The 15,485-nt window shown below is 36.4% G+C and overlaps 1 protein-coding gene across 2 annotated transcripts in view; it reads left to right on the top strand.

The window, feature by feature from the left end:
* The first annotated feature begins 984 nt into the window (after nt 1-984).
* The window catches only part of alpha-Cat (catenin alpha), a 119,132-nt gene continuing 104,631 nt past the window's right edge, over nt 985-15,485 (top strand). For both annotated transcript variants that reach the window (XM_085940535.1, XM_085940536.1), the window contains exons 1-8: nt 985-1,121; nt 5,361-5,540; nt 6,600-6,743; nt 7,152-7,318; nt 11,574-11,658; nt 12,324-12,448; nt 12,852-13,022; nt 13,950-14,068. In XM_085940535.1, the coding sequence (XP_085796661.1) occupies nt 5,393-5,540; nt 6,600-6,743; nt 7,152-7,318; nt 11,574-11,658; nt 12,324-12,448; nt 12,852-13,022; nt 13,950-14,068 (959 nt within the window). In that variant the 5' untranslated portion in view covers nt 985-1,121; nt 5,361-5,392. The remainder of the gene's footprint in view (nt 1,122-5,360; nt 5,541-6,599; nt 6,744-7,151; nt 7,319-11,573; nt 11,659-12,323; nt 12,449-12,851; nt 13,023-13,949; nt 14,069-15,485) is intronic.

Genomic DNA, 15,485 nt, shown 5'->3' with positions numbered 1-15,485 from the left:
AGGTTCATTATCATCTACTGACGATTAGAGAATTTCTACGAAACCTCCGCTCCGCTCCAGCTGATAGTCCATCGACACACAAGACGTGTAGCTTTGTTGCATTTGAAGGGAGGTTAATTGACGGAATTCTTGTATTTATGCCAGATGGGAGCTGAATGTCACACTCTATGGCAGCACCTAGCGAAAACGTCCAATCTACGCGAAGCGCCTCTTTGCGTCACAGAGTAGAGACTGACAAGACGTTTAACGTGAGGCTCCGCGGCAACGCGGCATCTATGCAGCGGAGCCTCACGTGAAACTTGACGGTCTCTAGTCCCTTAGTAACTCACGAAATCGAGTACCTACATATTTAAACCGTGTCCCTGAGCCATAAAACAGTTCGAGTGGCGGTGTGATGCGCGCGTGCCTCCCTGCACCTTGAACGCATCGCACCGCTTCTTGCAGTGTGCTCCGCCACTAATATTCAGCGAAGACGTACACTCTCAAAGTTCAATATTATTTTTTAACATTTTTTTTGTCTTGGAAAAAAGTCGTATGGAGCATAGGTAGCATACGCGTGTTAAACAAGGGGCATTTGGTTCTTTCAGAATTCTCCATAGTAGATTTAAAAATCTGGCTCTTCAAAATGTGTCAGACCTAGAAAGTTGTAACTCTAAAAAATGTTAGGTACAAAAATGATCAACTAAAAACGTATTCCACGTTTAAAAATATCACATCATTTAGCTAAAAGACATTGTAAATATAATACAAAACGACTTATCGTCTTTTGATGTAATGGAAAAAAGAAAATGGTTTAAATTATTTTGTAAATTGTAATATTTTTCATGTAATGATATTCAAGTCCGATTATTGACAGTTACGGGACCGCATCGTAAAAGAAGAAGACGTACTCGTGTTAAACGTAGGTAAAAAGTAATGCCCACCTCTATTATCTTGACACCGCGACCTAAAGTGAAGTGTTATCTTTAATGGAAGACACGCCCGCGGTTGTTTTGTATTTTTATCGGTTTATTACACTAAATAATTAATTAAAAACATTATTAAGATAATCATAAAGAGTGCACCTGACACACCTGTGCAATAATTCCGCTGGACTGTTCAATTTTGACACTTAAAAAGATGTGAGTAAAAAAACAAGGATAGCTCGCTTTCATACCTACTGTCATTTACATTGTTTTTGTGTCGTTTTTAATCAATTATATGCAGTTAAAATGTATAAAATGTGCACAATTACACGCAGGATCAATATATAATTAATTTTCACGATTTAAAAAGTGGTTTTCGTTAATATTTAGACATTTTTGTGACATTTTTCTTATCGCAGACTGACATTTGTATTATCCATAGATTCCAGACATTCTAAATTTGAATTGGTGAAGGTATTCAATTTTTTGTTTTGATTCCATAGAAAGAACAAAAGAATAGATAAAAATCAATATAGCTCTATGGAATTTACCTATATACTCTATTATTCGAATAATTTTACCGTTTTTCATAACAAAAAAATAATTTTGCAAGACTGACATTAAATAGTAATTAGCAAAAATGTACGAAATTCAGTTTAATAATTGATGTCATAGATTTATTAGGCAATATTTTTTATATTTCCTTTTAAAAACAATGCATTGTTACATACTTTACAATATAATTAGGTCCCTACCTAAAGTAATTTACTTATTTGTTTTACTAATTAGGTAGGTAGGTATACGAGTAATAATAATTATTGGCAGTTTAGTAATATAAATATACATTGTAATAAATAAAAAAACAGGGTAATTGTGCCGCAGAAGTGGCCATGAGCTTTTATGATTTTCTTTTTACGAAAACAGTTTATTCCATGTAGACAAATATTATAATAAATACCGTTTTCTGTCGGCACATCGGCTTTTCGATCCAATAACCGAAAAATTTTAAATTTTCATACATTTTTCACCATTATTACAAACTAAGATTATATGAGGTAATATTTGGTTGGGGTAGGTTGGATTAGGTTAGGTTAGGTTTGGTTTGGTCTAAAAAGAAAGTTGTAAAATCTCATGGCCGCCTTTGCGGCACATTTACCAAAAACAGTTATGACAATGATAATGGAAATGTTTTACGGTGTGTGTTCCTTTTGTCATCAACAACTTTTCGCCATACGAGTGAATGGATGAATTGAACAAATGATATATGAAGCATTTGTCTGTTTGCTAGAACATATCGTAGAAAGATTCCATGGGTCACTATTTTCATTGTTATCAATCCAATAACTAAGCGTATAAGTACTGTAGCTATGCATAACAAACAATGAGTGTTTTGCTACTCTTTGTATTAATTTGTCTATTCATTGTTACGCTTTCCTAATTGATCCTGGTGGTTACAGCTGATAATTTATTATAATCAGTTTTCTACTTTTAATGCTTGAAGAAATTAATTTGGAATAATTCGACTGGCAATGCACTTCCGAATTCACCATCTGAGATCGCCATTGTTGTTAACTACGTGGTGTATTCATCACATGCATACAAGGGCGGGTGGGGGTTTCAGCTCCGGAACCCCCCCTCAAGGAACGAAAAAAAATACGTATTATTTGGTGTATAGAATATTACTTCTTCTTCGTCAGGACCTCAAGACAGAGGATCGTGACTTCTCTCCTCTTGTCATTCTACAAAATGCGAGCCCTATGTCAGTGGAACTCATGAAAAAATGGAACCATCTGAGGCATCCAATATTTGTTTTAATATTCTGACGCAGTATGTATAAAGATAATAAAGCACAGATGACACGATCGGAACTAATGAACCGAATAATTATTATGATCGTCATGCACATTCGGTAAACACCAATTGATGTGACAGCTGTAGGCCAGTTGTTTATCGCTAGATTTATAGTGGGAAGTGTCTGGGTAAGGAAATGTACCTAGAAAAGTGTGGTATTTCGCGATTGAAGTGGCAAGAAGCTAATGGTAGGTGGGTATCTGAATATGAATTTCAAAAACTAACCAATACCATCTGCAATTTGTATTTTTAGTTCAATGAAGACAAATGAATGTGACTGACAAAGTTTAGTGTGCACTATTTATGTCGGATCTCCACAGCGTACCTTCACCGTTCGCCACTGTTATCACGTCTCATAGGCCCATATCTCAGAGTAATGATAGCGCCTGCTTTTCGGCAAAATGAAGCCGTGTTTCTTGCGTATAACACACAGTAGAACCTCAATTTAACGTTTTTCTTAGCTCGTATTCTTATTTGTCCGGTGGTTCTTTGTCCGGTACAAATCTTGCAATCGATTTTTAACTAACTTTCCTACTAGCTGGACATTTGAAACTTTTAGAATATATCAGAACACGATGCCAATGCATTTTTTTAATACTTTTAGCTATCTTTAAGTAGAATTGAATTCATTTTCAGTTAATTCTGTTTTGTATGAAAAGTTATTTCGACACCATTATTGGTTGTTAGGGGTCTGGGGTCCTAGCAACTAAATTATTAATATATACATGCGTTACTATGGAAATCAATATGACATGTCAAGTACAAATTTTTTTGATTGTTTAAGCTAATCAAGTCAAGTTTATATGGTTCAACAGAATTTAAAAATGTTGTATATAAAATCTTGTAATTATTATTATTATCAACATAACTATGAAATGTTATACCATCACGTTGTTTCTCAGCACGGCTACCAAATTTAAACACATCATAGTTAACTATAATTCGTCTCTGTTCTGGCAGAACACACTAACTGGAGAATACTAGTTTTGAGTAATTTGACTTTGAAGTTGTTAAAATGTTTGAAATAATGGTCTATCATGTGAGTTTATTAAGTAATCGTAAAAAGGATGACTTTAAAATAAAAACTGTCTATTTATTAAGAAGGTTTCCAGACGGTAAAGTTTAAAATAAGGAACATTTTGGTACTAACTCAATATGTCATTTTTTAGAATTAGTGTCTTCTGCCAGAACAGTGACGATATGTTCTACTAAAATAACTAAAAATAATAATTATCACTCTATATTTAACATAAAAACAATAAATTTCAGCAACACATGCTCGCAGTTTTAAAATGAATGTAATCATTCAAATCCATTTTTACCGGTGACGCTTACAAAAAATATTTAATTCAGCTGTAGAAATTCTATCTTTGCCGAATGCTTACTCACTCGCACTTATGGTTCGTTTTGTTTAGGCCTTGGCTCATATGCATTTTTCTCTGGTCCACCGATTCAATTACACCGCAGAGTTATCCCGTTTGTTATAATCTAAACTCGTTGAGAAACGCTACCATGTTTAATATTGAAGTAGGTAGGTATATAGATAATAACATTTTCATAAGATAAGAATGCAAACAGTGATTCCTTATTTATTTATGGTTCTTTGACAATGATTGATGACACATTGACTTGGTAATATATTATTTAAAAGACAAATTATTATATTTCATCATCAAAATTAGCTCCGATCAATCCACTCTTGGATGAAGACGTCAGTGGCGATGGTAGTCTGTCAAGATCAGATATAAATAGTGCACTTGAAACTCTTGTCAGTCGTACTTATTTGTTTTCATTGAATTAATGCAAATTGCAGGTGGTGCTGGTTAGTTTTTAAAATTCAATTACATCCTGCCTAAACCGATCCATAATAGTGAAGGTAGGCTGTGGAGATCCGACATAAATAGTGCACACTAAACTTTGTCATACATACTTATTTACATTCATTGAACTAAGAATACAAATTGCAGGTGATGTTGGTTAGTATTTAAAATTCAATTAAGCCCTGCCTAAACCTATGTATGATTTAATGGCGTACGGTAAAAAATAATAAGTACGATGATTCCATTGTCTACTTGCCACTTTCAAATAAATACTTCTCCACTGTTGATTTCTTGATTATTATTAGATTTTCCCATGCCATTCATAACACCGCAGATAACTGTTCTGTACACAGAACAGCACACTTAGATTTTGGAAACAACGAAACGGCGTTATTGGGTGTTATGGAGTTATGTGGTCGGAATAGACTTGCTATAAATGTACCGCATAAGCGAGAAGTTTGGTAGTTTTTAAAGAAAATATGATGTAGTTAGAGCGACGCCGAGTGAGAATAAACAATGCAATAGGCTGCATGTAAGAGCAGTCAGAAATAATAATGGTAAATGGTAATTCATGTGCAGTAGAAGAAATCGCAAACTGCGCCATTTCTAATTGACTCCGTAAAACATTATAGGATTTGTTTGCCAGTGTAATCTTCTTGACTAATTTTGTTTTGAGAATCATTCCTCAAAGTCGCCAAATAATGCCAAAAATGCCAAATATATGATTTCATGACCACATTCTCTGTTTAAAGATGTCTCATTTAGTTTATGTGCAATTTTCCAGATTCTAAGTAATCAAGCAGTTAATTGAAGAAAATGTCTGACCACTTTGGAACGCTGAGCCTGAAATGGGATCCCAAAAATTTGGAGATCCGCACCATGTCCGTGGAGAAGACCCTGGAGCCGCTGGTGCTTCAGGTGACCACACTCGTCAACACCAAGGGACCCAGCAAGAAGAAGAAAGGTATATTTACGTAATATGTGAATAATTACGATTCAGTTTCATATTGTGGAGCCGTTTGATAGTTTATCTCGCATGTAATCATTCAGGATAACAAGTTTTATACTTTCACTAGTCATTATAGCGCCTGTACACGTGCAACGATTTAACATAGCAATAGACTTGTCAAATCAATTAGAATGCCACCCACCATTTTTTTTGTGGCTGCCAATAGAAGAAGAAAATTATTAACATGTTACCTACCTAACAACCACATGTCAATGAAATGAATATAAGACTCCTATGTAGATAGTATTCCTTGCTATCGATTTAAATAGTAGTTATGAAACCAATATAATATTGACTTATTTTTAAAAAATGTTAAAATTTGGCTCCAGCCACAGACGAGTGGCGGACTGATTGCTGCTTTCTGATGGCATGGATTGCTGGTTTAAATCCTGTGTCTGCCAAATTCACATATTATTTTTGGATACAGCTCATGGACTTAATATTATAGCACCTGTACATGTGCATGGGTTTACTGGCACCAATAGTGTGTAAATTAAACTATCGCGATAATAACTGTTCACATGCAAAAGTGCTGACTGTCTCGCCAATCTCATTTTTCAGGCATAAGCAAAACACGTCATTGTCATTGTATGGTGCTCTTTGACTGGTTGTGAAAATTAGTAAACATCAAAATGACTTGGACGGTGTAGTTCGTATTTTTTTCCAGCAGGTTCACCACTACCGTTCTACTGAGAATGCGCATACGTCATGCAAGTTGCTACTATCGTGTGAAAATTCGGAAGCCGCTTAACTTTTTTGATCCATGCATGCAGTCTTGCAACGTGCACGATAATACATGTTTGCATTTTATTGTTACGGTCGCGACGGTGCACGTATAAACAGGCTATTACTGCGTACCGTCATATTGTAGTATGCTTATTACAAATCCCTCGTCATTCATCACTGTGTCCTTTCACACAAGACAGCACAATGACGCGTCAGCCACATTACAGAAGTCGCACTGTACATTTAACGTCTTATACGTATACTTATTGATAATTTTGATACTTTCAGGTAAATCGAAGAGAGCCAGCGCACTGGTGGGCACGGTGGAGAAAGCCACGGAGAACTTTATCGAGAAGGGAGAGATCATCGCTTACGAGAACCCCGACATCACCCAAGAGATGCTGGCCGCTGTAGAGGAAGTCAGGAAGACAGGTAAGACATTTGTCTTCATTTACAACTTTTACAATTACCTTTATTTATGCATTGAACCAGTATAATAAAGTGAAGAAGGCCCAGTCGCAGCGCATCCCGCTAATGGTTTCAGCTGTAAGCCTTCATCAAAAGACACAATACACCATTATGTATGATTTAATGACATAGTTCTTGATATTTTATAGATGGAAGAATATTTTTTATCTATTATGGTTTGCTTTAGACAGGGCTTAATTAAGTTTTAGAAACTAACCAATACAATCTGCAATTTTTATTCTTAGTTCAATGAAAACAAATAAATATGACTGACAAAGTTTAGTGTGCATTATTTATATCAGATCTTAACAGCCTACCTTCACCCTTCGCCATTGCAATAGATAGTAATAATGGTAATTTGTTTGTTCGAAGGTGGCGCCATGTCGCTTGCGGCTCGTGAGTTTTCTGAAGAGCCGTGTGCGTCAGCTAAGCGCGGTGCTATGGTGCGGGCGGCCCGTGGACTGCTGTCTGCCGTTACCAGACTCTTGGTGCTGGCTGATATGGTCGATGTTCATCTATTACTCAAGAGCTTACGCGTGGTAAGATATCGTCATTCATTAGAATTACTGAATCAATGTGTATTGCATTGTTATATTATGTTTGTATTAATTATATACAGTAGTACTGAATATTATCTTCAAGAGTGACCTACCATTATGTCTTAAGCGTAGGGTGATCAACCAATGTGTGCTACCCGTCCCCACGTATGGCTGCGAGACGTGGACCCTCAACACGAGAGATGTCCAAAGACTAAGAGTCGCACAGCGAGGCATGGAGAGGTGTATGTTGGGCATCAGGCGAAAGGACTGTAAGAGAAATGAAGGGGTTAGGAAGCAGACAGGAGTACGCGATGTAATAGACGTTGCCAAACAGCTGAAATGGAGATGGGCGGGGCGCATTGGTCGCCGAAAGGATGGCCGCTGGACAAATGCCGTCATCCAGTGGTACCCAAGGGGCACAAAACAGCCACAGGGTCTCCCTAAAAGCCACTGGAATGACGAACTGGTAAAGTTCGGTGGAAATACGTGGCAGCGAACGACACAGGACCGAGAGAGTTGGAAGAAGCTTGGGGAAGAAGCTTTTTATGCAGTATAACTTAGATATAACAGACTGATGCAAATGAGGGGGTGTCCATTATAGCCGAAAGTCTGTTATATTGAAACACAAACAAAATCTCGTTTGTTCGTCTTCGGATGATATATCCAGACACAATCGTTGTGGAGTAGCATTAATGTTCGATGTCGATGCCTCTGTTTTCGGTAATTCTGTTTTGAAAAAATAATCAAGTTTTGTAAAATTATGAAAATGCGTGTAATATAGTTAAAATTCGTCATCTGACAAATAGTCAATAATAACGTTATTAGATCGACGAGATGATAACTTGGTTTTTGGGTGTGCAGTTCTTCTTGCTACGAGGGTGGGTCAATAATTACTTAGAAAAAAGCATTAAAACAGTTTTTATTTTTGTATTTTTTTTTTATTTCTCAACATAATCTCCTTGGAGCTCAATACACTTGGTTAGACGTTTCTCAATTTTTTTTAAACCGTCAGAAAAATAAGTTTTCGGAAGGTCCTCAAAATAAGCATTTGTCCGATCGATGACTTCTTCATTTGAAAAAAAACGTTGTCCACTTAGCCATTTTTTTAAGTTTGGGAAAAGGAAAAAGTCACTGGGGGCTAAATCTGGCGAATACGGTGGGTGGTCGACCAATTCGAACTTCAATTTTTCAATTTTAGCCATTGATCGTAAACATGTGTGAACACGGGCATTGTCCTGATGAAAGAGGATTTTTTTCCTGTTTAAATGAGGCCGTTTTTCTTCAATTTCGTTTTTTAGCTGGTCCAATAAAGATGCATAATAATCCCCTGTTATTGTTTTTCCTTTTTCCAAATAGTCAACGAAAATAATTTCACGTGCATCCCAAAATACAGTAGCCATAACCTTACCAGCTGATTTTACGGTTTTCGCCTTCTTTGGACATGGTTTGTCTTCGCAATCCACTGCTTTGACTGTTCTTTCGTCTCGGGAGTATAGTGGTGTATCCATGTTTCATCTACAGTCACAAAGCGACGAAAAAATTCATCCGGATTGCGTTGCATGAGCGACAACAGGGCTTTAGAGGCCACCACCCTATTGCGTTTATTGTCGACTGTGAGCAAACGCGGCACCCATCTTGCAGAAATATTTTTCATGCCCAATTTGTCATGTAAAATAGAAATGACGCTACCTTTTGAGATCCCTGTAACCTCAATTATCTCACTCAACTTTAATCTTCGGTCACTTAACACCATATCGTGGATTTTATTGATCATTTCTGGTGTAGTCACCTCTACAGGACGTCCTGAGCGTGGTTCATCCTTTGTTGATGTACGACCACGTTTAAATTCATTTAACCAGTTATAAATAGTTGCAAGTGAAGGAGCAGATATGCCGTGAACTAAATCCAACTCATTTTTTATTTCCTTTGCTGTTAACCCTTTTATATTAAAATGTTTAATAACAGCTCTAAACTCAATTTTCTCCATTTTCCATTTTTCCATTTTCCACAAGCAAATTTTTTTTTTAAATGTACGAGAAACACACAACAACCCGACCAATCTGATTGAAACTTCGCAGCATACTGAATCGGTAGTGCCGCTGCATGAAAACAAACCGCTTACAGTACTAGTCGCGCCACCTGTCGGCTTTTCTAAGGACTTATTGACCCACCCTCGTATCTTCACTTCCATACTCATTTTCCAAGATCATAACTTCATCTTCAATTTCACTTTCAGTCATGATTAGGGATCCTGGGATCCCGAGCTATTTTCGATACCTATGAATCCCGGGATTGATAAACATAATCCAGGGATTTCGGGATTGATTTTTTTATCAATTTTTATGGAAAATAAAATAAAAGCGAAAATATAACCGAAAAAATACTTTTAATAAAAAATAACTACATTAGAAATAAATAAAAAAAATTAGAAATAAATGAATAAAATAAATAAATAAATAAGTTTGAATGAACTTTGATTTATACCCATGTGTAGGTAGCCGATTCATTTTATTTTTTCACATAGATTATTAAAAATGAGAAAGATTGGAAAAAAACAATGCTTCGCACTTTTAACAAAGTAATTCCACCATGATATCATACGTTTTACGGCAGTTTCATATTTGGCTGACTAATTAGATTTATGAAGCGGAAAGGCCATAAGTACGCCATGATTATTTGTTTTACTATTTTTAATCTCGCTAATCCATTCATTATGTCTTTACTATCAGAAACAGCAATCTCATATTAAATTCACATTATTATTTATATTACAATATTATTTACTCCATTAAACTTGTGTATTTCCAAGATTGAACGTATACAATATAAATGTCTTAAATAGAATAAATTATACTAGATTTATTTTTGACCGATTTTATCAATGTTATTTGTAAATATAAAAAAATTATATTAACAATGGAAAAAATGACAATCCCGGGATTGTCAAATTGTAATCCCGAAATCCCGGGATCAGAATTTTGGCTCGGGATTGGATTCCCTAGTCATGATGTGATATCTAGGGTCACCTTCATCTACTTTTAACCATTGTAAACTTATTGAATGGAGTAATAAATCCATCCATTCACTTTATGTAAACAAATTCAACTGCCGTGCAGCCGTGTGAATTAGCGGCCAGCATTGCAAACGTCAGTGCTATGTTCAGTTTACGAGCAAGACGGCATTATGACTCGAATTCGAGTGCGAGAGGTATGACTTGATCATCATGCGCAGAACGTTGTTTACAAGTGGTGATACTTGGATTTAAACATGTATGTCATTAACAAGATGTTATTAACAATTTTCACAGATATATTGAACTATCGGTTCTACTGTATTATATAAATGCTATGCCATCTTGTTGCTGCACAAGATATCAATGCTATTCAATGTTTCATAGTATTCTAGAAATATGATGGATGTTTTTAATACATGTTGGATTCAGTGTTGTAAGATGTCCCAATATTATTAAGGTTTGGTTCCATCACATCCTAAATCGGAACCTCAGGTCCTTAGTTTGCTTCCAGCTCTTTAAAAACTAATATACGTATCTACCTACTTAGTTATAGGTGTATTATGTTGAAGGTGAGGCATATGGATACCACAATTTGTAAGTCATTATGTTGAAATGTTGATATATTATTTTTGTGGAAACACTATGCTTAATTAACTCATTCACTGCTGACTAGATAATGACTTTTTAATTACCACCTTTAAAATACATGTTAATTACATCGATTGGCCGCCTGGTCATTACGCGCCAGGTGTGTCTTCAGCGTCCAAAGTATTAACATACTCCATTTTGAAACGAGTAGTCACAACAGTGGCAGCCACCAGTTTTGCCATTTTAATTGAAATTTCAGCAGGTCTATTGGTTACATTTGAATTCAGATCGAAGGTTAGATTAATTGCGTGATCTTTTTGAAGATTGTTGTGAGATTTTGACAGTGGCATGCTTTGTAGGCGATTAATCTATTCTAATTGAATTTTGAAAATTTCATCTGGCAACAATGCAAAATACTTTTTACCAAGCCTACCTACCACCATCTTTTACGCTCTAAAAAATGTATGTAATATTCTTTATAAACGATATTTGTCAAAGATCTTTGACAGTGTAATACCGGCCATACAAATACCAGCTGTCAATCGCGTAACTTCAAGTGATCTTTGTCATGTACACGTAGGGCGGGTCAGTAAAAGATGACCAACCCGACAGTGTATACTATTGTTGTGCTAATTTTTCTTTGTTTTGTTTCAGGTCGAGAACGATTTGGACAAGTTGAAGAATGCCTCTTCCCAGGGAGAACTGTTGGAGAACATTAAACAGTTTGGAAGGAACGCACGTAAGTTTTCCCAAAGTAAACTTAAAACTTGATTATGCCAGTGGCTTACAAACTTTTACATTTCACAGCGTCCTTTGCGTCTGAAGATTTTATCTAACTAACCCTTGTCTGTCTGCGTTGTTGGGATTTATCTCTACCGAAAATTTTATATCCCGCGTTGTCAAACTCTATTGCAGAACACAGAGGAATAATTCATTGAAATGCAGATATGTCCAGTATCTCTATTCTAACATAACATCTCATAATCATACAAAATTATGATAAAAATACTATGATGTATTCTATGCATTTAGTATGAAATAACACTTTTGACACCATTTCCGCCGGTTATGATAATTAGATAACCACTCAACCTAGCTAGTGACGACATCGTACTACGTGCACATCGCACAATCTTGCGACCACTCTCTGTACCAAAAGATTTGCTTTTTAGATAAGTAACTATTTTGCGTACAGAATTCGTCCGTAACATATTGGGGTTATCTCAGATTGTGGTAATAGTGTTATTGGGTGTTATGTTATTATGTAGTTGGAATAGACCTATTTATAGAAGTATGTTGTAAATTAATGCCAATTAAATTTTGAGTGTTGCAATGTTAGGTTACGTTGGAGATCCGGTTAAGTCGATGGGTCGTTTTATTGACATGTATTCTTTCATGTGGCAGATGAGCTGATGAATCAAGCGGCGAAACGGCAGCAGGAACTGAAGGATCCGCAGATGAGAGACGACCTGGCGTCAGCCCGCGCTGTTCTCAAGAAGCACTCCACCATGTTGCTCACAGCGTCCAAGGTAATTCCTCTTTTAAATTGCCTATGTAGTTGGCTGTATCACAGTTAGCTGTGATATGCTGTATCAGAAATAGATGGCTGTATAGTATTGAGATCAAATTTATGTCTTAATCAGAAGAGTGGAAGGAGTTAGGGGAGGCATCAACCTTGGTCGATGATGTTATCTTGCAGAGTAAACGTGAGAGGTTCGGAAAAGATGAGGAACAGATGGACGGATCGAAGGAAGAGTGATTTGTGTTATCCACTGCCTATTGGGGTGTAACCAAGCTGTAGTGAAGGCTGTCCGATGATCAAATTATCCAGGTCACGATTGTCAGTCATGATATTCTGACAAAGAAGAAGTTATATAACCACTACTCTGACTGTTTAGACATTTTTTACTACAATCTGAATTTTCATTCCAGGTATACGTGCGTCATCCAGAACTGGCCGCTGCCAAGGCTAATCGTGATTACGTTCTGCGTGCGGTCTGTGCCGCAGTGGGTGCCATCGCTAGCGTGGCACAGGGACGTGCTCCCCAGGCACCCAGGGCCCCCGGACCAGGGGAGCTCGCGCACGCTCTTGACGACTTTGATGTAAGTATTCCTTTTCGCACTGTTTACTTTGAACAAAGTCTCATACATTTAATTGTTATTTTTTATGTATGTTGAAGGTGGAGGAGATGGAAGGTCATTGTTGTTTGATTGTTGAGAGGAGAGTTTATTGGTTGATACAAGAATACACTGAATTCAATAATAAGGATGATAACATGAGATTATAATCACGGATAATAATGTACAGGTGAGATCGATATGATCAAGAGATTACTATGTCGAGTGGACTCGTGACGATAGTAGTACGTCGCATGATGGACTCAATGCGTTAAGTGAAGATTCATTGATTGTCCTTCTTATTTATATTAATCCTTTCAACGCGAATGGCACACCTGTTGTACACTAACCATGGCCATTCGATATAATTAGCATGTTATTTAAATGTGGTAATTATATAGTAATTAAAAGCTCCGCAGTCAACAAGTTAATGCAGTACATATAATAATATATGTACTGCATTAATATTATACAGAATTTTAAAAATTAACCAACACCATCTGTAAATTGAAGTCTTATTTCAATGAAAACAAATACGTATGACTGACAAAATTTAATGTGCACTATTTATGGCGGATCTTAACGCTTTCGCTGCTGAAGAGATAATGAGATTTTAATTGCCCCCTTTAAAATGCACGTTAATTACATCGATCGGCCGCCTGGTCATTACGCGCCGTGTGCGTCTTCCGCGTCCAAAGTATTAACACCCTACCTCCACCCTTCGTCACTGGGTCACAATATGTTTATGTGATTTTCTAAAAGTCTGGGTGTTAATTTGATTTTTTTCACTTCTATTACTACACTACCTTTTAACCATACTAATGTCATTAGGCCTCATGGTCCCATATGTATATATTATATTTTTTCATTTATCTAAATAATTTTTAAATTATTAATATTATATTATTTTAGGAACGCATGGTGATGGAACCTCTGGCGTACAACGAAGTGAGGACGAGGCCGTCTCTCGAGGAGCGCTTGGAGTCCATCATTTCCGGCGCCGCCCTAATGGCTGACTCGTCATGCACAAGGTATGTTTGAAAGACATTAGTATCATTCAACATCGTCATCGACACTAAAATCTGATTTGGGCTTGGCCACCTACAGTAAACGTCTATTATGGTTACATGTAAATTGTACATATTAAATTTCACCGTATACTATATGGTCATCTCTATTGCATCGAGATGAAAAAATTACGCGTAGTTCGTGGTGCATTGCAGACAATAATCTTCCAATTTTATTAGATTCAATATGAACATTAATTTGATTGATTTTAAAATATCTGATAATAACGCTATCATCATTGTTATCAGATATTAAATTTGATATGTTCGATTTGATATTTTACCTAACCTAACTTAACTTAATGTAACCTGACAAATAATCCAGTATATCGGCTATTTTCAAAATTAATTTGCCGCTGGCTTCCTGTAAACCGACAAGCACCATGTTTTATTTTGACATGAATTTTATCTATTACTATACGACCCAAACAGGTTGGACGGTCTTACGACCATATATTTCCTATACAACATTTCACGGTGAAGTGTGATATGGCGAATTGCATACGTATAAATTTCCGGACACGACATATTATAATAGCGACTGATCGCGGTTGGTTTCGTCACGTAAAACTATTAATCTGTTTTAAGGACAAAAACACAATGCACAAATACTTGAAGTTGCACAGTTTTGAAAAAGTTATTGAAATTTTTAGCATAGGCATTTGGATGCCAAAAATTCGCAGATCACCAAAAAATATCCATGGATTATCGGTTGAAAAACACTTGTCTAGACCTCTTCGCTTTCTTTTCTGGTCTACTGCAGAGGAGTCTTATTGTGACATGGTTTGCCTCATGGTGTCACCCCATTTTTACACTTGGAATGAACAGGGAATTATTCTACAACAATGTGCTTGTACTTTGCCATTAGCCATCTTTGTCTCGTACGACTCGACTCCGAAGATACGTCTCAGTATCTTCCTTTCAAAGGTATCCAGTTTCGTTTAATCTGTCATTGATAAAAGGTTTTTGTGCATCTTCATTTTAATTTTCTTTGAGAGCCGTCTAGATCTGAAGTGCAGTCAGCTTTGTTTGACAGAGTAATAATAGTTCTCATGATTGAGGAATGGTGCGTGATCGGATATGACCTTCGTCTGTATGGACAGATCCTCGTAGTCCGAAGCATAACGCACCGACTTATTTTACCGTAGTTCTGGATTGGATTCTCAGTGAGCTATTGTTTCACTTATATTACTAAATACATTACTGTTTGACTACACTACTGTCATTGAGCTTCTTGGCCTATCGTAGTGTAATAAAGAATATATGTTAAATATGTATTCATCGACTCTCTCATATTTGTAGTTATAAACGTGAACACTGGCATCTATATCGAAATAGTGTCACTTTTATATTCATGTTAATTTGCTGTCTCGGGTACTCA

Source organism: Rhyacophila brunnea, unplaced genomic scaffold, assembly GCF_057557595.1.
Source record: "Rhyacophila brunnea isolate RB1 unplaced genomic scaffold, BYU_Rbru_1.0 scaffold_13, whole genome shotgun sequence".
Lineage (NCBI taxonomy): Eukaryota > Metazoa > Arthropoda > Insecta > Trichoptera > Rhyacophilidae > Rhyacophila > Rhyacophila brunnea.
The sequence above is the reverse complement of the archived record's forward strand: the minus strand, read 5'-3'. Positions and strand labels throughout refer to the sequence as shown.